Consider the following 20,944-nt stretch of genomic DNA (forward strand, 5'->3'; position numbering starts at 1 on the left):
TAGACAGTCCTAGTTTTAAAGGTTTTCACGCTCAGTTAGCTAACACTCGTCTAGTATATAAAGTTTTGTGTTCAAAAACAAAACAAAAAAAACAAGAATGATGAAAAATATAACCAAACTGGCATAACTGTTAAAATTCATACTAATCATGACGGTGTCAGAGCGAATATGATCATGCTGAGGTCCATCACGGCTCGCTCATCATGGCGATCTCCGGTCATCGCAGTGAAGCAAGCGTCAGACACTACATCGGCCACCCTTCGAGTGAAAAAATAAGAGCTTGCTCTGATATCCTTTCCGATGCGTTGAGTGAAAAGCCTCATCAGTCACTGCAGCCTAGTTTTGCGGCGCTGTCATCCCGAGCGATCTTCATGTTCCGGTGAATTCGGCTGTCTTTATTCATAAAACACTCGCCTTGAACAGTTTATCTTCTACCTTATCATGTAAATTAATGAATTCGCGTGTTTTTATGAGCCATAATTCGGCTGAAGTTCACTGAACATTTCACTTTAAGATTCCGTATTAAAAACTTCAGGAAAAAGTGTTAAATTCGACCTGCCGAACTATTTTAGTTTGTAAACTATCGCAGAATGTGAACTTTGATGGTTTTTGAACTTTGACGGTTTGACATTTTTGACAGCTTTAGTCTTGTACAGCCAATTATATTTTTTGAACAATTCTAACTAGGATTCTAATTGGCTTATTGTAGCGTGCTTTATGAGAGTATAGAGCATGCTGACGACACTGTTGTTCGCTTTGGAAATAAAGTTTGCTTTGAAAATTGAAAGTAATGCTTGGGGAATTCAACGGATTCTTTATTATCTATAGTTTTTGATATGGAAATTACAAAAGGTTTTCTTGTCGCTCAAGGCACCCTATGAAGCCATGCATTGACTGAGAAAGTTTCGTGATGATATGTTGGTTAGTTAAGCTACAAGATCAATTTTTAAATTTATTTTTTGAAGCTACTGTTTCAAGTGAAAGCTCTTAAAATATATTTTTACCGGTTTTCCGAGAACAACCCCTTTTTTAACAGGTTGTCCGAGGCCTTGCTTTGAAGATTGCGTGATAGTCAAGCTCAAGGGGAATTATTTATTCATAATTTTGAAGTCCTTGTTTTACCTGAAGTCTTTAGAAACCCAGTTTCCTTTGCCTACAAGAGGTTGTCTGTAGAGTTGCATTGAAGACAGTTACATGATTATTAAGGTGGTTAACTTCATTTATTTACTTGCTGAGTTTACCATCAGTTAAGTAGCTGCTGTTGTTCAGCAGCCCCTCCCCTACCCCCCCAGCCCCACCCTCCATTTCCCCCTGTTTTTGCCTTCCCCTGATCTAATCACTGTCTGTGGATACTCCAAGCACTTACTTTACATTTACTTTACGGCTAAACGTGTTAAAAGCAGTGTTTAGACTTGGGCTGGTGTTCTATGAAATCTATGTGTGCGCTTCCTATGGTTTCCACTTCCAAACTACGATTCATTCATTTTTTGGACCTGTGATATACCCTGCTTTTAAATACCTATATCGACCAGCTACTCTGCGGTGGCTAGTATCCTAATTTTATTAATTTTCAGATTATGTAATGACTTGTAGGATGAGCTAAGATTTATTACAATGAGAACAAAAAGCCTAATCCTAATGCTTATTTACATGAAATTGCACGAGAAGTGATTTTATTTCTCATTAATAAATTACTTGAGAAAAACATCACAGAAAGTCAAAACAGACGAAATTTTGACGGCTCGCGCGCGCTATTTGTAATTTGCACTCGTGTTTTAACTTTGCACTGGTGTTACATGAAGAATTCACTCGTTTTCGGCTTATTATAAGAGTGTGAATTTTTCTTATACATTATTACAATTACAACAAAAGATTACCTTCTCTCCCAGAGATTTTCATTGTACACGACAAGCACTCGTGATGAGAAATTGGAATATAACTCTGTTGTATTTTGTTTACTTTTATCCAGAAGGATAAAAGTAAAAGAGATTCATCCAAGGTGAAAAAATTATAGCATGAGCTCAACTTGAAGCAGGTCTTTAAGGAATACGAAGAGGAAAGTTACAAGAACATTGTAGAACTTATATCTGGCAACCTGCCCCAAGGATTGTTTCTAGAATTTGTGAAAAAAATCTTTAAGCGGTATAAATGAGCGGTTTGGTCCAAACTAGGTTTAGTATTATTGCATTTCCTAAAGACAAGGGCTGTGAATTAGTTTGCAAAAACGAAGATAGAACGCGCGTCTGAAGTGTAATACGACTTTGACTCAAAATGCAATTGCACAAGTCATATTATGAAAGCACGGATGTGCGAACATAGAGATTTATGTGATCAGCTGAATTATACACACATTATTACTTATTAGGAGACAGATTTGTCGATGACATCACCATTAATGATGTTTTACGTCTTTACTGTAGAAAACAAATGAACTCTATGTTGCCGTGGCTCTGTTTAATAACTAATCATGAAGCACATTAAAATTTGGTAAGAAAATCAGTGACACACTCAGCTGCGCATTGTGTGCCAGTTTCTTTCTCTTTTTCCTAAGCAGTAACCCTACTATTCCCCGTGCGTTGCCGCTTAATACAGGTTTGACTGCAATTTGCATAGTAGTCCCTCTCTTTTCTTCTCTTTATTCATTGTCGAGTTTTATCCCTTTATCCTCTTTTCCCTTCTCTTTCATTATCAGCGTAAAGTAGCGCCCAGGAATTCAGTTAAGAGCAAAATTTTGAAGACGTGGATATATCTTTAACATTGCCACTCAAGGCCGTCATATTAAACATGGTGTTCACTTCTGAGCGGGCCAGGGACCTGGGGCACATAAACATCTACAAATACGTAAATGCTCGCAAGATCTGGCGTTGAAACGTCACGTGCGTTTGGCCTGGCCTACATCAGCCTACATCATTTTTTCTATTTACGACTGCGAGGAGCAAAGAGGCTCTCAATCACTAATGTCACTAAAGTCAAATTAGGGAGTGGAGATGACACAGTGGTGAGAGTATTCATAGTCCTCCTACCGTTGCAGCCCGGTGTCGATTCCTGGACCTGCTGGCGCCACGTGTGGGTTGAGTTTATTTTTGGTCCACGTCCTTGCCACGAGGGCTTTTCTCCCTTCACAAAAAACCAAAACTCCACATTCCAATTCGACTTGAAAACAGTGGACAAGAAGAGCCACCTCTTGGAATGTCAATCATCAAATTCTTTTTGTTCTCATTATTACGATTTTTATTATGATTATGATTATGATAATGATTATTATTGGTTATTATTTACATTTATATATATTTACATTCTTGTGCATCAGCCGGACGCAAACCATGCACCTAGGGCATCAGTCACTTAAGTCGATCATTCTGTTCATACACTAAACACCCTTCTGAGGATTCGCGCAGATCCCAGCATGAAGACCTTTTGAATCGTTGTAACAGCAGCTGTTTCTGATACCTATTATTATTATTATTATTATTTTTATTTTTATCATTATACTATACACGAAATAGATGCCAGAAACTGAAAAAGCGGAGAGAAATTCGTTAACGTTTAAAGATGTTTAAATGCTTTTAAATAGTACAAGCAGTGCAGCAAGAGTTTTTTTGAAAAGAGAAAGCTTTCACAGTTTATCCTTTTTCATGTTTTCAATATTTCAAACTGCCTCAATTGAAACTGTTCTAGAACTTTCCACTTACGCCGGAAACAATAGTGGCTTCAAAATTGGAAAGTCAAACATTCAAACAGTACTTCGAGCTCCGAGTCAGATACCAGTTCCTTTCCTAACTCTATGCATACTATTGAGGTTAGCCCCATGCCGACCTGTTCGTGCGTAGGATAATCTACAAATAATTTTAGCGGAGATCACATATTATAGGCCTGGATCAGGAACATACATCTCTGTCCCTGAAGTTTTATTTGCTTAATTCCATAATGCTCTTTTGACTTTCGTTATCTATTTCATAGTTACACCACGTGATTCAGTCATGCCTATAATATATACTCTAACATAAGGAATTTTACATCAAGTCTAGAGTGTTTGATCTCTAAACAATTTAGGTCAAGGCTCTTCAACTGTGACATTGCCATGAGTAACATTTTTGAATACGGGCCAGTTAAGAACAGAACCATGAGGTACGTTGCAATTTGTGTACTGAGCGGCAATGTCGCTTTCGGACAGAACTTTATCCCACATGTTGACACTTGCCAATCGGCCATGAAAAGTTTGTTCAACATGAAAACCTCCGCCAATAGAATCTTGGTCTTGTCCAAGCACCAGGGAGCCGCCAGCCGTAAGTATGAAGTTGCTAGTGTCATGATGCGTCACCTGTCCGGTAAATTGGCCATCTTTATAGAGCTTCGTTACTCCTTGAGTGTTTTCCCAGGTGAGACACAGGTGTTGCCAGGTATCATCATAGAGATTTGTCGCGGTAAACCTGAAGAAAAAAAAAAAGGAACAAAAACCAGAACAAAACAAAAGCAAAGAATGTTAATTATATTCGATCATTTAAGACCCTCCTTTTTCATTGTCACTAGGTCAGTTAGTAGGGTCATTCAGTCTGTCAGTCAGTAGTCAGTCAGTTTAAAGTTATATGTAAGTGGCCTGTCAGTCGGTCAATCTGTCAACCAGTGAGTCTGTCAGCAAGTTGACCAGTGACCTGTCAGTCAGTCAATCTTCAAGCTTCCATTCGTTCTTTGCTTTAATTCATTCATGGCATTAATTGCATTCATTCGGCCAATCACTTCATTTCATCTTTGCTATATCAAAAGTATGATCTGAGCTATTATTTCGAAAGCCGGGTCGGTTAAAAAACCTCATCCTTTTATGGTTAGAACCACAATAAGCGAGTCCTCGTTACTCGAAAGATTTAAATGTCCTATTGAGAAATGTGATCTAAATCAAATTTTAAACAAGGACCCGAATAGTTATTTGCAAAGCGTAAGGAAAATACGTCTAGATTTGTTTTGATCAAAGATTAACATACCAAGTATTAAAATCACGATAAGAAAAGAGAAAGAGGCCCGACGCTTTCCGTTTGAGTGTTTGTATATTTAACTTTCTTCCTTTCCGCATAGGGTTAGACATTAACGCTAGGATGAAGAAGCCGATCGTAGCACTTCCCCTATCATGATTTATCGTGGCTCGATTAAGAAATACCCCGTCCGACTTTAAAAAAATATAAGCAGCATTACCGGAACAAGTTGCTGCCAACATAAACATCTGTTCGTGTTGGATAAATTTCGACAAGGATCTCATTGTTATGTTTTTTGATATAGCTGACGACTGTCTGAGCCCCTTGGTCTTGAACAAGCTTGATGAAAAAACACAGCGACAACTGGTTGAGATCTGAAGCTATGGCTGGATTCTTCATGGCGTAATTTTCTGGAGAACGCGGCTCCAGAAACACCATGAGGTACTCTATAACAGAGGAAATAAATTGCATAAATTTTAGACAGTTGTTTGAGCAACTGCGCTTTCTTCAATTAATTTCCTTCCTTAGAAGGATCCAGTATTTGTATGTCTTCTAGTGTTCTTCAAAAATGCCGCACATTTATCGGGGACGATAGTATGACAGTGTTCGATTGTCAGCAACATAGAATAAGACTCAATGCCGCCTCGTTGTCAAGTATTGTACGACCCGCAACTGATAGTTTGCCCTCGCTTTCTTTGTAAGGTAGTGGGTTCGGGTTGCGTCTTCATCAACTATCTAAGGCCATAATGTAATTATTAATAATGCAAAATATAAAGATCGTCGTATAGATGTCGTGGTTATTGCATAGGGTGAAGACTGCAAAACACGAAGTTGTCACCCACTAGTGAATAGTCTCTTAGCCTATTGACCTCTTTTGTGTTTGCGTCTGGGTGTGTCCGTGCGTGCCGCGCGCGTTTGTTGCTACTTTTTGCCTTCGTTACTACACTACGACGTTTACCTCATTCGCTATAAAGTGCGCCTGTGATTAAGTCACTCAGTTCTGTAATTATTCGATAATCATAATAATGAACAAATAGATAGGCCTTGGCGGTGTCCTGTTCTGTTGTAAAGCGCGGAGAAAGTGGCTAGAGCACGATAGAAGAAAAGGTTGACACACGAGACGTAGTGGAGTGTGTCCCCCCCCCCCCCCACTTCTTTGAAGACGAAACTGTAAAAACTTTGTGAACACGAAACTATGTATACTATACGGGTATTAGACGTGATTTATGTTTATTACCGTATGTAAGTTTACGTGAAAACCTCTAAAACTCGGAAAAAAGTTCATTTCGTATCCCCTTTGAAGATTTTCGTCTCACGTTATAGTAACATCAGTTATGGCGCTTGGCATGTTTACAAACCTTTTTTTGGCTCATCTGTTGCTACTTACCGGCTCACTTGTTACGAATTTTCACTTTCAATGAATGAAAAAAAGCTAGAGAGAAGTCCGGAAAGTGGTTGGGTATAGTAAAAATTGGCAGATGGTCTGAGAGTTTTAGCTCAGCTCCGTGTTTTGTACTCTGATATAGTACGCTCTTTCTACCAATGACAGCGCGCGTTATATCCGAACTTTTTTCTAAAAGATGATACGTTTGCATAATTAACTATTTTTTCTGAGTTCTGCCTTCAACCTGCCACCGCCGTTAATGTTTTCGAGTGTCCGTCCACCATCTTCATTGATGAGAAGGTGGTTGAACGGATTTTATAAACTTAATTTTGTCGAAATACGGAAAATTTGTTACCAAGCACCGTCCACACGGCAAGCTAATCATATTTTAATAGTTTTTATCCTCTCAGACGTAGCTTAGAGGAATAAAAACAGGATTTTTGTTGCTTGTACTTTACCAGAGAGTGGCGCGGTCAACAGAGCGCGCAAACGTCTATGCAAGTGCGACTGTAGTATTGGTTGGGTATCGTTCTTTCAAGTTGTCAGAACCAATTTGTTTAGTAGAAGCTTTAAACCACCACAGAAAATTGTAAGTTTAGGTGTATACCGTTTTTGATAAAGTTCAAATCAAAATGGTAAATTAACAGGAAACACATGATTAAGTAAGTTGGTATCATCAACTGAGCTGATAACACAAACTGACCACTGTTAAGAGTTAAGCCCTTAGCTCTGACCAAGGGCCAACGCTCCAAACGTCAGCTTTGAAAGTCTTATTTGTCGGCCAGTATACGTTATCAACTCAGTTGATAATACCAAATTACCTTGTTATACTCTCCCAGCGACGCAGTAATACAGTCTCTTTAAACTAAGGCCCCTTTCCATGATTAAATATGTTTTGGGTTCTAAAAAGTCTTGAAGTTTCCTTTTCCATCCTTTTGCATCTTTCTACAGATTTCTATAACAGTTTCACTAATTTTTTCCGCGTATTTTGCGTGTCAGCGATTGTTTATTATGTATTCCTTTTGGCCTTTGCGTGGGAAATTGGCACACACCTGGCAAAAACTGATCCCCTTGCGCATGCACGGCTTATGACCGCTGTGCTGGCTCTGTGAGCATAGGTAAATTTGGTTTCATCCGAGTGGAAGGTCTTCTGTTTTCCTAGACACCTGGCGACTGCGTTCAAAGCGCTCAAAAGAAAATTTCCCTTTTCACAGTCGAACAAATTTCACAGTTGGGTTCACCAAATGTAGCGGGTGTCACTACTGATATGCTTATGTTATGGGGAAATACCTTTTGAGAGGTTTTTGGGTTGATCTCGAAGAAGCTTCGATAGATTTTTTTCCTCAACTTCAGGAAAATGTTTTCTCAGCCATATACTCGCATCTGAGAAAATATCAACCAATTAAATTAAGCTCTTTCAAAATTACTCTTAATTTTTCAGCTTCTAGGCGAAATTATTGATTTTTTAATCATATACCGAGCTCTAAATCACGTTTATTGAATTTGTCGCCATAACGTTTCATCTGACGAATTTTTAACGTTAGCCATTACAAAACTTTTTAAAACCATGGTGTCAAATTGAATTTTCACTTCCAAGATCATTTCTATTATGCCATAGTAGGATAATGACAAACTTCTGTTAATTAATTCGCACTGAACGCGTAACGGAGGAGATAAAACTACGGTAAAATACAATACATGAAATCATGCGTTATATCGCTGGCAGCGCCTGTGGACAATATGAAGCGAATCCTGAGTTCGAATTAGCTGCCCGAACGGACTAACAGAGTTCGCAATTTTTGGAAACTGCCGGCGGTAGAGTCGCAAAAATCGGCAGAGGACAGACAAAACGAAGAAAACATAAACTACAATCGTGGATTTATTGTGCTACAAACACAGTTGGCTTTCTCTCTCGGCTCTCGAAGTCAAAAAGTCATTCTTGATTCTGAAGTAATGCACAGTTCTGTATTTCAAGAAAGCCAAATTAGGACAAATGTTATTGAGCCATTTCCGAAACAAAACAGAACAATGTCAGTTAGTGAACGGGTGATGTAATGATAAAAAAGTACCCTTAATTGCCTAGTTTGTGGTTTCTTGTCGATACGAGGAAATGGTTTAAATTTAACACAATAGCTCAGAACCCATTGAGAATTTGTCAGATGTAAGATTATTGTAATATATTTAGTAAAACTTGATGTGGAGCTTGCTTTTACTCTGAAGAGTTAATTCAACGGAGTCATGATTTTTTTAAACAGCCATAACGAGATTTCCCCATGTATTAGCATATCAATTGTGGTTGCCTTGAAACGCCCATTACTTCAAATTTTTAAACATATTGTGAACAAGAGTGAATTTCGTTGGACTTCGTAAAGGGAGGGTCGCTTTTTAGCGCTTCCGGTATAGGTGTGTTGGAAAACTGTTTCAAGCTATCTTAATTCAAGGTGGAGTACTAACTGACCTATTTTGCATCTCTGTTTTCCTTCTGGTCCTGATGAGCAGCTGCAGTCATTATCAACTGATGTAAAAAGAATAGAGAAAATTAAGTAAAATGGGAAAATTTATGTTTGCAAAAACAAGTCGGTGTGAAGTAAAGTGACGACAAATGATGGCTCGGTAGGAATCAGATACGACAAGCATGCAGGCGAAAAACTTTTGGAATTATTGTTTTAGAAAACAGAACTTCACCTTTTTCGCAGTGGCTTCCTGTGTATGCTTTCGTACAGCGACACTTGTAGCTGTTTGTCCGGTACAGAGGTACACAAGTTCCATTGTTTTGACAGGGCAACCTCGAGCAAGGAGACTAAAACCAAGAAAATCAATCACTTACTCCCTTGATAAAAACCAGTTAAACAAACTACGATTACGGGTCAATAAAACGACTTAAAATGGCTTGCAAGGAATAAAAAAGTAAAGATAAAGCCATAGAGAGATATATTAATGTTAAACAGTTGAATAAAATTTGCTCAAACGATTCCAACCGATTATAGTTATTCTTAGGATGAAATAATAATAATGATAATAAAACGTGATAATAAGATAAAGTAGAAAAAGAAAAATAATTTTTACCACAATACTGTAGTGATACCAAAGATGGTTAGTGATGAACTTGTCTGAATGGGTGTAATGGTCAGATGGAAGCAGTTCACATAGCAGATTGTCGATGTTATCATCCAAATCTGCCAGGTTGAAGGACAAACATGGATCCTTCTCCAGACACTTGAACACGCACTCAGAGGAGTCTTGAACCAGTTCTGTACCAACAGTTGTAATGTTCAAATAGTAGCCTTTGTGGGCAAGGAAATTGGCGAAGACAAACCCAACGGTTGGCGTTTGTCCTGTGTTTTGATAAAGAAATGAATATGACCAATTAAAATGGTTTCGACTTACACTTTCTTAAAAAGATGATGTAGATATCAGGCAAAAAGCAAAAAGGAAGAAAAACAACATCTTTTGAAGTCTTCACAGAACTCGCCGATACAACCAGAGCAAGAAAATTGGCAGATAAATAGAAAAAAGCCATCATATTCTTGTAGCTCAAAGAGAAATGATTTTCATGGTGGTACACGATTTCGTAATGCCACAGACACGCAACATTAAGTTTTTTACGTGGGCTTTGCAAACATCTGCTTCTGTTATGACACGATGTTTTGTCATTAGTTATTAATTTGTTTTCTTTTTCAGGCGTTTGGCCTCCTGATTTACTCCTGTTTGTCTTCCCCTGGAAATGTTTTCTAGCACTGCTGGGTTTCTCTATTTCTCTCTCTAGTTCCTCTTATTTTACCGCTCTAGGTTTTGATTGTAAATTCAGGAGAAAAATAATGGATCAGTAGAGCTCCAGTTGAGCTCGTTTTAATTCTGCTGTCACGGAAAGTTTCAGAAAATAACGGGAACAATAATCGAAAAGTGCTCCAACATGACAGGTCTTTCCTGCAAGGGAAGAAATATGATTTTTAAAGTCTGCGCACAACTCGCCGATACAAGCAAACAAGAAAATTGACAGATAAATAGATAAATTATTTTGTTTTCCTTTTTCGGGGGTTTGGTTTCCTGTTTTGCTCTTGTTTGTCTTCCTCTGTAAATGTTTTATAGTGCCCCTGGGTTTCGTTATCTTTCTTTTTCCTAGTTGCTATGGTTTTAGAGCGCTCTACTTTTTGTTTGTAAATTCAGGAGATAGGTAATGGTACAAAACAGTTTCAGTTATTGAAATCAGCTCGCTCCAATTCTGCTGTCACGGAAAGATTCAGGAAATAATGGAGCGTCTGTTTATTCAATTTTTTTGTACTTGTCTAGCTTTATTGCTTGCAGACAGCGCTGGGTGGGTTTTTGTTATTTCTTTAGACACGTTTTAAACTTTCTTTTAACGGGTTTGTTTCCACGGTTTTACGACGCTCAATTGAAAAAGCTCCATCTTGAGCCTTACGATTTGCATTGAAAACATTAAAAAAAATCTTTATTCTGATTGGCTTAGATAAATGTAGTTTTCAGGTAAAACAATACAGAAGAGATGTAATGCAAGGTCTTAGATGGGGTAGAGGGGGAGGGGGAAGAGGGGACGGGGTCTTCATACAGCTAAAATTAAAAATGTAGGCCAGCCAACAGTTAAACATTCGCTCTAACAGTTTGATACATCAAACCTTGTTTTGTCCCCCCCCCCCCACCCCTTGCCTCCATTTATAGCACACTGGAATTTTCTAGACTACCGGAAGCATTTTACCGAGTAAATAGGTGAATAAATAAATGAAATGTTTTCAAAGAACTGGTCAAAAGTAGCATTTGAACTCAAAATCATTTGATATTTTTGTATCTATTTTAGTGCTATGCCATGTATATAGTACATTTACTAATATTAGGAATTTACATCACGCGAGTTATGATTTTAGGCTCTGCAAGAGTTTTGATCACTGACCAATGCAGTCCACGGCTATTTAACTGTGACATTGCCATGAGTAAGATTTTTGAATGCAGACCAGTTAAGAACAGAACCATGAGGTACGCTGCATTTGTGTACTGAGCGGCAAGGTCGCACCCTATGCGAAGCACCAGGGCATATGCGATTATCATTCTAGAAGACTTTCATAGGCGCACATTCAAAGTATTAGCGCTCGTCTTGTCAGCCTCTTAATGTTTGAAATTTCTTTGGGATCTTGAAACCTCGAAACTTCTTCTCAAGTGTCATGAATGACTTAGAACAGAGAAGAAAAGTTTTATGTTGTTAAGGCTGCTTACAATAAAACGAGTAACTGTCTTAACTTTATAGCAAACACCGGTCACCTAAAAATTTACATCTTATTTTAATGTTTCATCAAACAACTGAGTAAATAGGTGAGTAAAAAAATGACATGTTTTCCAAATAACTGGCCAAAAGCAGCGTTTCAACGAAATATCTTCTCATGTTTTGGTATCTGTTTTAGTAATAAGCCATGCATATGGTACATTCACTAATATTAGGAATTTACATCACGCGAGTTATGATTTTAGGCTCTGCAAGAGTTTTGATCACTGACCAATGCAGTTCAGGGCTCTTCAACTGCAACATTACTATGAGCTGCGTTAACTTTATGGCAGACACCGGTCACCTAAAATGTATCTCTTATTTCAATACATTTATCAAAAAACTAAGTAAATAGGTGAATAAATAAATGACTGAAGTATTTTCCAAATAACTGGCTAACTAACAGCTTTGGTATCTATTTTAGTACTATGCCATGCATATGGTATATTCACTAATATTAGGTATTTACATAACGCGATTTATGCTTTTTGGCTCTGCAAGAGTTTTGATCACTGACCAATGTAGTTCACGGCTCTTCAACTGAAACATTGCCACGAGTAAGATTTTTGAATACAGACCAGTTAATAACAGAACCATGAGGTACGCTGCAATTTGTGTACTGAGCGGCAATGTCGCTTTCGGACAGAACTTTATCCCATATGTTGACACTTGCCAATCGGCCATGAAGAGTTTGGTTACGATCAAAGCCTCCGCCAATAGAGTCTTGCTCTTGTCCAAGCACCAGGAAGCCGCCAGCCTTAAGTGTGTAATTCTTAGTGGCATGATTCGTTACCTGTTCTGTAAATTGGCCATCTTTATAAAGTTTCGTTAATCCTTGAATGTTTTCCCAGGTGAGACACAGGTGTTGCCAGGTATCATCGTAGAGATTTATCGAGGTAAAACTGGAAAAAAAAAAAAAAAACAATAAACGAAACGACCTTCCTTTTTCATTGTCACTAAGTTAGTCAAGAGAGTTATTCAGTCTGATAGTCCGTAGTCAGTCAGTTTATAGTATTATGTAAGAGGCTTGTCAGTCAGTCAATCAATCGTTTACCAATGACTTAATCATTCATACATTCAAGCTTCGATTTGTTCAGTGTTTTCATTCATTCAGGCAATTTCTTATTCATGCAATCACTTATAAAATAGAGACCTCACTCACTGTAGAATCTCTGTGGCTCAGCACGCGAAATCCGAAGGTCTGAGGTTCGATTCCTCAAGGGAACTCAGAATTTTTTTCTTTGTCTCACGCTCGTGACAAGACGAAAAACATCTTTCTCTACTTATAAAATGTTTAAATCAACGTATCATCTGAGCTTCTATTTTGAAAGCCGAGTCGGTTAAGAAACCTCATCCTTTTACGGCTAGAACCGTAATAAGCGAGTCCTCGTCACTTTAAAGACGACTGTTGAGCCCTATTGAGCAGAGTGATCTAAATCAAATTTTAAAAAAGGATCCGAATATTTATATGCGATGCAACAGGAAAATACATCTAGATTTGTTTCGATCAAAGATTAACATATTTAGTATTTAAATCATCATAAAAAAGAGAAAGAAGCTTAACGCTTTCCTTTGTTTGTATGTTTAACTTTCTCTCTCCAGGCGTTTGGAAGAAGTCGATCGTAGCATTTCCTGTATAATAACTTATTGTGGCTCGAATAAGAAATTCTTCAACTGACTTCTAAAAAATATACACAGCATTACCGGAACAAATTGTCGCCAACATAAAATCGTGTTGGTGTTGGAAGGATTTCGAAAATCATGTCATTGCTATCTTTACGGGCATAGCTGACGACTGTCCATGATAAGTAGAGAGAAAGAAGCCAAGGATTTTCGTTTGTTTGTATGTTCAATTTTCTCTCTCTCTCTAAGCATTAGGAAGAAGCCAATCGTAGCATTTCCTGTAACATGACTTATCATGACTCGAATAAAAAATTCCCCAACCGACTTCGAAAAAATATATGCAGCATTACCGGAACAACTTGAAGTCAACATAAAAATCTGTTCGTGTTGGATAAATTTCGACAGTCATTTCATTGCTATGGTCACTGGCATAGCTGACGACCATCTGATCCCCTTGGTCTTGAACAAGTTTGATAAAAAAACACAACGACAACTGGCTGAGATCTGAAGTTATGGCTGGATTCTTCATGGCGTAATTTTCTGTAGAACGCAGCTCCGGAAACACCATAAGGTACTCTACAACAGAGGAAATGAATTGCACAAATTTTTAGACAGTTGTTTGAGCAACTGCGCTTGCTTTAATAAAAATTTCCTATTTAGAAGTATGCACTATTTGTAAAAATGTGTTAGCGTTCTTCAAGAATGCTGCACAGTGTTCAGTTGTAACCAACATAGAATAAGAGTCAGTCCCGTCTTGTTGCCAAGCTTTGAACGACCCGCAGTTCTACCCAGGTAACTTGTAATTTGCCTCCAGTTTCTTTGCAAGGTAGCTGGTTCGGGTGCGCTCTCATCAACTATTTAAGGCCATAATGTGATTAACAATGTAGAATATGAAGATCGTCGTTTACACGTCATGGTTATTGCATAGGGTAAAGAAGTCAAAACACGAAGTTATCATTCACTAGTGAATAGAATGTAGGACGGGTCTCTTAGCCCATTCACCTCTTTTGTGTTTGGGTGCACCCAAGTGTGTACGTTTGTACGAGCGCGTACGTTTGTGTCTACCTTTTGCCTTCGTCACTAAACCACCACTTTTTTACCTCATTCGCTATAAAGAGTGTTTGTAAGTAAGTTACACATCTCTGTAATTATTTGATAGCTATACTAATTAACAAATAGAGAGGCCATGACTGTGCTTCATTCTGTTGTAAAGCACAGAGGAAATGGCTAAAGCAGGAAAGAAGAGTAGGGAGGTACACGAGACGTAGAGGAGTGTTTCTCCCCACTTCTTTCAAGACGAAACCATAGAAACTTTGTGAACACGAAACTATATATACTATACGTGTTAGATGTGTTTGATATTTATTACCGTATGAAAACCTCCAAAAGTCGGACAGTTCACTTCGTTTCCTCTTTGAGGATTTTCACGTTATATAAATGTCAATTACAGCGCTTGGCATGTTTATACAGACTTTTTTTTTACTCTTCTGTTGCTACTTATCGGCACGCTTGTTCCGAAAATTCACTTTCAATTAACGAAAAAAAAAAGGCCAGAGAGAAGTCCGGAAAATGGTCGGGCATAGAAGAAATTGGCGTGAGAGCTTTAGCTCAGCTCCGTGTTTTGTACTCTGATAGAGCACGCTCTTTCTACCAATGACCAGCGCGCGTTATATCCGAACTTTTTCTAAAGGATGACACGTTTGTATGAGTGGCTGTTTTTTCTGAGTTTTGCCTTCAACCTGCCACCGCCGTAAATGTTTTCGAGTGTCCGTCCACCAGCTTCATTGATGATGATCAATATCAGTACCTGGGCAACTGCCCACCTACCCCTCTCCTAAGCCAACATAAACCTTAACTTGTTGTCAATTGACTGCTTTTGAGATAGAGGAGGGGTAGGTGGGCAGTTGCTCAGATATTGATATTGATCCAGATTTTTTCCCCCTACTTTTGCATCTTTTTACAGATTTCTATGACAGTTTCACTGAGGTTGTCTTCATATTTTGCGTGTGAGGGGTTGTTTGTTGTGTATTCTTTTTGGCCTTAGCGTGAGAAATTGGCACGTGCACGGCAAAAACTGATCCCCGCGCGCATGCACGACTTATGACCGCTGTGCTAGCTCTATCAGCATAGGTAAATTCAGTTTCGTCCGAAAAGAAGGTCTTCGGTTTTTCTAGACACCTACCAGCTGCATTCATAGCGCTCAAAAATAAATTTCCCTTTTCGCAGTCAAACGAATTTCGCACTTTTGTTCACCAATATTTAAAGTTTGAAGTAGCGGGTGTCGTGTCAATCACTATTGATATCATAGGCGGCCCAAGCTCACGTCTCGAGAAAAAGCCAACGATGAATTCATGAACGCGTCACGCGTTGTGTGACTCGGTGTTAAGTTACGGGAGGAACCGTTGAAAATTTGAACACGTTATAAGGCATAGTATGGGGAACGAAATATGGTCGATTTATAACGATAAATATTTCGAAATCTGAATATTTTACACGTAAAATCAATAAAAACTTACTCATGCCCTGTGTATCCGTCGAAGTTTCTAGCGATTTCTGCTGTTTTAAGCTTGCTTTACCATCACTGTTATCCATGTCAAAAGACGAAGTAGACATGGATAACAGTGATGGTAAAGCAAGCTTAAAACAGCAGAAATCGCTAGAAACTACGACGGATACACAGGGCATGAGTAAGTTTTTAACACCGAGTCACACAACGCGTGACGCGTTCATGAATTCATCGTTGGCTTTTTCTCGAGACGTGAGCTTGGGCCGCCTGTGCTGATATGCGTATGTTATGGGGAAATACCGTCAAAGAGGTTTTTGGAATAGAATCTTTGATAGGAATTTTTCTCAACCTCAGAGAAAATACTTTTTGGGCTATATCCTCGCATTTGAGAAAATATTAACAAATTAAATTAAGCCCTTTAAAATAACTCTTAATTTTTCAGCTTCTACGCAAAGTTATTCAGATACTTAGCTCTTAATCAAGTTTATTGAATTTGTCGCAATAATGTTTCATCTGACGAATTTTCATCGTGTTCTTAGTCATTGTAAAAAATCTTCAAAATATGCCGTCAAATTGAATTTTCACTTCCGAGAAACAAACTTTTCTTACCTAATGCGCTTTAAGCGTGTTACAAAGGAGATAAAACTACAGTAAAATACAACACATGAAATCATGCGTTATATCGCTGGCAGCACCCGTGGAGAAGCGAATCCATCGTTTGCATTAGCTACCCGAGCGGACTAACAGAGTTTGCAATTTTTAGACAATGCCGGTGGAGTCGCAAAAATCGGCGGAGGACCACCACAAACGAAACAAAGAAAACATAAATGACTGTCGTGGGTTTATTGTGCTACAAAGACAGCTGGCTTTCTTTCTCGGCTCTGGAAGTCAAAAATTCATTCTTGATTCTTTCAAAATAAAGAGAAATCGTTCGCTACAAGATAGATCCTTTATTAAAAAAGCTTGTTCGGTCATGATGGCTGGATATTGGTTTCGTATTACGAGATCGATCTAAAAAACTATGTAACGGGATTTTCCCTTATATAAGTACATCTATTGTGGTTGCCTTGAAACGCCCATTACTTCAGACTTTAATCATTTTGTGAACACGTGTAAATTTCGTTTGGCTTCGTAAAGGGAAAGTCTCTTTTTTAGGGTTTTTTTTTTTTTTATATATATTCGGTATAGGTGTCTCGGAAAGCTGTTTCAAGCTACCTTAACTTGAAGGTGGAATATTAACTGACCTATTTTGCATCTCTGTTTTCCTTCTGGTCCTGATGAACAGCTGCAGTCATTATCAACTGATATAGAAGAACAGCGGAGAAAATTAATAATAATAGGAAAAAATTTATGTTTGTCAAAACAGGTCAGTGTGAAGTAAAATGACGATGAATGATGGCTCAGTAGGAATCAGATACGAAAGGCAAGAAATATTTTTGAAAATATTTTTTCGAGAAACCAAAGCCTTTACCATTTTCGCAGTGGCTTCCTTTGTATGCTTTCGTACAGCGACACTTGTAGCTGTTTGTCCGGTACAGAGGTACGCAAGTTCCATTGTTCTGACAGGGCAACCTCGAACAGGGAGACTAAAACCGAGAAAATCAATTATTTACGCCCTTGATAAAAACAGTGAACTTCGATGACGGATCAATAAAACGACTTAAAAATGGCTTCCGACGAGAGAAATATTAACGTTGAACACTTGAATAAAGTTTGCTCAAACGATTACAACCGATTTTAGTTATTATTAGGATGGAAAAATAGCAATAACAAAAAACGTGATGATAAAGATAAGGTAGAAAAAGGAAAATAATTTTACCGCAATACTGTAGTGATACCAAAGATGGTTGGCGTTGAACTTGTCTGAACGGGTGTAACGGTCAGATGGAAGCAGTTCACATAGCAGATTGTCAATGTTATCATCCAAATCGGCCAGGTTGAAGGACAAACATGGATCCTTCTCCAGACACTTGAACGCGCACTCAAAGGAGTCTTGGACTAGTTCTGTACTAACAGTTGTAACGTTCAAATAGTAGCCTTTGTGAGCAAGGAAATTGGTGAAGACAAACCCAACGTTTGGCGTTTGTCCTGTGTTTTGATAAAGAAATGAAAATTACCATTTAAAATGATTTCGACTTCCTCAAAAAGACGATGCAGATATCAGGAAAATAAAGCAAAAAGGAAGAAAGACAACACCTTTTGAAGTCTTCACAGAACTCGCCGATACAACCAGAGCAAGAAGATTGGCAGATAAAAAGAAAAAAGCCATCTTATTCTCGTAGCTCAAAGAGAAATGACTTTCATGGTGATACACGATTTCGTAATGCCACAGACACGCAACATAATTCTTTTGCATGGGCTTTGCAAACATCTGCTTCTGTTAATGACAATTTATCTTCGCATCAATTATTATTTTGTTCTCCTTTTTTGGGGGCTTGGCCTCCTAATTTGCTCCCGTTTGTCTTTCTCTGTAAATGTTTTCAAAAATGTTTTCTTTCTCTGTAAATGTTTTCAAAAATGTTTTCTTTCTCTGTAAATGTTTTCAAAAATGTTTTCTTTCTCTGTAAATTTTTTTTTCAGGCGTTTGACCTCCTATGCTAATCCTGTTTGTCTTCCTCTGAAAATTTTTTCAAGCGTCCTTGAGTTCTTTATTTTTTTCTTTCTAGTTGATGCTATTTTAGCGCTCTAGTTTTTTATTTGTAAATTCGGGAGAAAATAATGGAACAGTAGAGCTCCAGTTCAGCTCGTTTTAATTCTGTTGTCACGGAAAGTTTCAGGAAATAATAGAGCGTTTGTTTATTAAGGCTTTTTTATCGAACTTATCTAGCGTTATTGTTTGAAGACAGCGCTCGGTGGGCTATTGTTATTTGGGAAGCCCTTTCACTGATTTTACTCTGAATTCTTTTAGCATTTTTTGGTCTTTCCCGCAAACGGAAGAAAGATGATAACCTCTGAAGTATGGACACAAACCGCCGATGCAAACAAACAAGAAAATTGGCAGATAAATAGAAAAAACGCTATCTTATTCTTGAAGCTCAAAGAGTAGTGATTTTCATTGTGATACACGATCTCGCGATGCCGCAGACACGCAACATAAAGCTTTTCCACAGGATTTGCAAACATCTGCTCGAACAGTTAATGACACGATATCTTTTCATCAATTGATATTTTGTTTTCCTTTATTGGGCGTTTGGCCTCCTGTCTAACTCCTGTTTGTCTTCCTCTATAAATGTTTTCTAGCGCCCCTAAGTTTTCGTTATCTTTTTTTTTTCTAGTTGCTATGGTTTTAGAGCGCTCTACTTTTTGATTTGTAAATTCAGGAGATAAATGATGGTACAGAGGAACTCCAGTTCTTGAAATCAGCTCGTTTCAATTCTGCTGCCACGAAAAGTTTCAGGAAATAATGGAGCGTCTGTTTATTTAACTTACTTTTACTTATCTAGCTTTATGGCTTGAAGACAGAGCTGATTTTATCCTGATTTTATCAAACGCTTTTTTAACTTTCCTTTTACAGGTTTGTTTTCACGCTTTTACGATGCTCAATCGAAATAAGCTCTATCTTGAGCTTAAGGATTTGCAATGAAAACATACATGAAAAATTCTTTATTCTGATTGGTTTAGATAAATGCAGTTTTCAGGTAATACAATACAGAAGAGATGTAATGCAAGGTCCTATATGAGGGAGAAGAGAGGGGGAGGGGGGTCTTCATACAGCTAACATTAAAAATATAGGCCAGCCAACAGTTAAACTTTCGCTCTGACAGTTTAATACATCAAACCATGTCATAGCCCTTCCCCCCTCCCCCCTCCATTTATAGCACATTCCCTGGTTCTTAAACTAAGATGTCAAAAGCAGAATTTTCAGATTCTGTAAATTTTGCTCTGGAATTTTCTAGACTACTGCAAGCATTTTACTAAGTAAATAGGTGACTAAATGAATGAAATTCCTTCAAATTACTGGTCAAAAGTAGCGTTTGAACGAAATATCATTTCGTATTTTGGTATTTATTTTAGAACTATGCCATGCATATGGTACATTCACTAATACTAAGAATTTATATCACGTGAGCTTTGATTTTAGGCTCTGCAGAAGTTTTGATCATTGACCAATGTAGTTCAGGGCTCTTCAACTGTGACACTGCCATGAATAAGATTTTTGAATGCAGACCAGTTAAGAACAGAACCATGAGATACGCTGCAGTTTGTGTACTGAGCGGCAATGTCGCTTTCGGAAAGAACCTTATCCCATATGTTGACACTTGCCAATCGGCCATGAAGAGTTTTGCTACGAGGGCTTTTCTCCCTCCACATAAAACCAAAATTTCTACATTCCAATTCGACTTGGAAGCAGTGGACAAGAAGAGCCACCTCTTGGAATGTCAACTATCGAATTCTCATTGTTCCCATTATTATTATTATTATTGTTTTATCAAAGTAGTGTCTTTCTTTGAGTGAGCTACTATTTCAAAAGCCAGGTAGGTTAAAAAAACTCGTCCTTTTAGAGCCAGAACCGTAAAATGCGAACCTTCGACAATTGACAAACTTTTGTGCCCTGGTTAGCATATTGATCCGATTCATATTTCGAATTCCCCAAAAAGGATCCAAACGTGACCTGCAAAGCGTTAGAAAAATGCGTACGTCTAGATTTGTTTTAGCAATAGCTTAACACATTTTGAATTTTATTAATGCTAAGAAAACAGAAAGAAGCCAAAACTTTTCGTTAGTTTGCATGTTTAAGTTTCTTTCTTCGTCGACCCAGTTTTCAAAAATCAACACCGCATTATTAAAAAAAGTTCGTCGCCAGCAATGATATGTTTTTGCTGGATGAATTTCGACAGCCATAGCACTGGAGTCTTGTTCAGTGGCAGAGCTGAAGATCATTTGCATTAATTGGTCTGGAACAAGTTTGATGAAAAACAAAGCGACAGCTGGCTGAGATCTGAATCTATGGATGGATTCTTCACGGGGTAATTTTCTGTAGAACACAGCTCCGGAAACTTCATAAGGTGCTCTATAACAGAGAAAATAATTGCAGAGATTTTAGACAGTTCTAAAAAACTTCTGTTACTTAATTCATACTAAGCACGTATCGAAGGAGATAAGACTACAGCAAAATACAATACATGAAATCATGCTTTATATCGCTGGCAGCTCCTGTGGAGAATATGAATCGAATCCTGAGTGCGAATCGG

General features: G+C 38.1%; 2 protein-coding genes across 3 annotated transcripts in view; both read right to left on the bottom strand.

The window, feature by feature from the left end:
* Window positions 1-3,207: 3,207 nt before the first annotated feature.
* Window positions 3,208-10,110, bottom strand: LOC113664385 (C-reactive protein). The gene is made up of 6 exons (XM_089201872.1): window positions 9,801-10,110; window positions 9,418-9,688; window positions 9,037-9,151; window positions 8,810-8,866; window positions 5,188-5,413; window positions 3,208-4,430 (listed from the first exon to the last, which is right to left on the bottom strand). The coding sequence occupies exons 1-6, from the start codon at window positions 9,872-9,874 to the stop codon at window positions 4,055-4,057; spliced, it is 1,119 nt and encodes a 372-aa protein (XP_089057998.1). The 5' UTR covers window positions 9,875-10,110; the 3' UTR covers window positions 3,208-4,054.
* A 928-nt stretch (window positions 10,111-11,038) lies between these two features.
* Window positions 11,039-20,944, bottom strand: part of LOC149049226 (serum amyloid P-component-like) — a 61,796-nt gene continuing 51,890 nt past the window's right edge. The window contains exons 1-6 of one of the 2 annotated variants that reach the window (XM_089201863.1): window positions 17,949-18,160; window positions 17,572-17,840; window positions 17,224-17,338; window positions 16,997-17,053; window positions 13,597-13,822; window positions 11,039-12,525 (exon numbers count right to left, since the gene is read on the bottom strand). In XM_089201863.1, coding sequence (XP_089057989.1) covers window positions 12,150-12,525; window positions 13,597-13,822; window positions 16,997-17,053; window positions 17,224-17,338; window positions 17,572-17,840; window positions 17,949-18,123 — 1,218 coding nt within the window. In that variant the 5' untranslated portion in view covers window positions 18,124-18,160 and the 3' untranslated portion in view covers window positions 11,039-12,149. Of the gene's footprint in view, window positions 12,526-13,596; window positions 13,823-16,996; window positions 17,054-17,223; window positions 17,339-17,571; window positions 17,841-17,948; window positions 18,161-20,944 lie in introns of those variants that run through there. The other variant, XM_089201864.1, reaches the window with a different exon arrangement.

The sequence above is a fragment of the Pocillopora damicornis genome, chromosome 3 (assembly GCF_964200805.1).
Source record: "Pocillopora damicornis chromosome 3, jaPocDami1.2, whole genome shotgun sequence".
Lineage (NCBI taxonomy): Eukaryota > Metazoa > Cnidaria > Anthozoa > Scleractinia > Pocilloporidae > Pocillopora > Pocillopora damicornis.